This window comes from Pocillopora verrucosa, chromosome 1, assembly GCF_036669915.1.
Source record: "Pocillopora verrucosa isolate sample1 chromosome 1, ASM3666991v2, whole genome shotgun sequence".
NCBI lineage: Eukaryota > Metazoa > Cnidaria > Anthozoa > Scleractinia > Pocilloporidae > Pocillopora > Pocillopora verrucosa.
In genome coordinates this window covers 24,181,841-24,183,403 of record NC_089312.1, presented here as the reverse complement: position 1 = coordinate 24,183,403, position 1,563 = coordinate 24,181,841, and the positions used below count along the sequence as shown (strand labels likewise).

The following is a 1,563-nucleotide window of genomic DNA, read 5'->3' as shown; positions in this document are numbered from 1 at the left end:
ATGTCAGGCTGTAGTGAATAATATGTACGTGGATGAGATACCCACAAAACTATCCTCATTAGAAAAACTAGAACAAATACGAATAGCTCAACGAATAGTATTTGAGAAGATCGTGGTCATGCATAAAGGACAACAGAGAAAAATTAAGGGTGCAATATGCAATGTGCCTGTAGAATGTGATCAGACATGTAATCAACTCCCTCATCCACCTGATAGATCTTGTATAATAATATCTAAGCTTAAGAGAAAGTTACAATCTTGGGGAAATGTTTATTTTCAAGCATCACGACCAGAGTTAATACAGCAAGTTCTTAACTGGCTCAAAGTACATAATCCATTGTACAATTTGTAGATATAGTAGTTGATATTAACAATATTGATAACAACCTCACAACTTTACAAAAATGATGCAGACGATAATGATACACATCAACAAGCTACATCAAACAATGTCACAACAGATAGTGATCCTGCTTTGGAGTTTGGTGCAAGAGAAAATGACAAATTAACTAGTGATGAAGTAGAAAATGATGAACCCTTAAATGAATATAGAGCCCCAGTATGCGAGACATGTTTAGCGTCAATTATACCAAACTATCCAGTGGTGAATGCTCAAGTAAAATGCTCGATACGAAGCCCGAGTGAACGCTCCTCGAGCGTCTAGTTTTTTCGTAACTCTATCATGAAAAGGTGATTGTAGTTAGCAAGAGACCATAAAACAATGAATCAAATGTAAGAAGTAAAAGATAAGGTGTAAAACATAACCCCCAGAAGTAAATTCTAAACTTATGCGAACAAGTAGCTCAGTAAATTCACAGGGATAATACTTTTCCTTTCCATTTGGTTATGTAAGGGCAGAATTTAAAATCAGAATTCTCTTTAAATCAATTCATGACGGTAATTATAACAGTGGTTCGTCTTTTTGTAACATCTTCACTCTTTTCATTTCGAAAGGAGAGACCTTCCCAAGGTTTTTTCCTTCCCTTGAAAATTGACTGAATTTGCATTTGCTTTACTAAAACGTAAAAAAAAAATTCGTCGTACCAGAGTTGCTATCGCCAAGAATGTTCCAGCGTTGCATGCTTACTTTATACGAGCGTTTGATGGTGTCTCGAGGTATTTGTCCTCTTTGCCGCTTAGATGATTGCGCAATTTCTGTGTGGTTGTATATGAATATACCATATATATGGAACTTTTAAGTAAACTTACCATATATAAACGACAGAACTAGAGCTTGAATAACAAGTCTTCTCGCCATCTTTATCAATAATCAATAATCCGAGAACATTCAATAAATGAACCCTACCACGCTTATCACAAAGCAGCTCAGCAGTAAACTTATGAAGGGCAGTGTTTGTCAATAGACTGATGAAGATTGATCTTTTAAGATATCTCAAATACATAAATAAGTCATAACAATTTCTTTTTTTTTTTAGTTTTTTGTCTGAAAAACTGAATTAAGAAGTTTTATATTAACATAACAAAGGTGTGTGGGTCTTTATCTTAGAGTAAGCGAAGGGTTAAAAATGCCAATAATGTTCCTTTCAGAGTCTTCATCCACAT

At 34.6% G+C, this 1,563-nt stretch overlaps 1 protein-coding gene across 4 annotated transcripts in view; it reads right to left on the bottom strand.

Annotated features, from left to right (window-relative positions):
- LOC136277316 (uncharacterized) overlaps positions 1–1,356 on the bottom strand; it is a 14,595-nt gene extending 13,239 nt beyond the window's left edge. For 2 of the 4 annotated variants that reach the window (XM_066159307.1, XM_066159308.1), the window contains exon 1: positions 1,210–1,356. In XM_066159307.1, coding sequence (XP_066015404.1) covers positions 1,210–1,258 — 49 coding nt within the window. In that variant the 5' untranslated portion in view covers positions 1,259–1,356. The remainder of the gene's footprint in view (positions 1–1,209) is intronic. The other 2 variants (XM_066159310.1, XM_066159311.1) reach the window with 1 other exon arrangement.
- Positions 1,357–1,563: the final 207 nt, after the last annotated feature.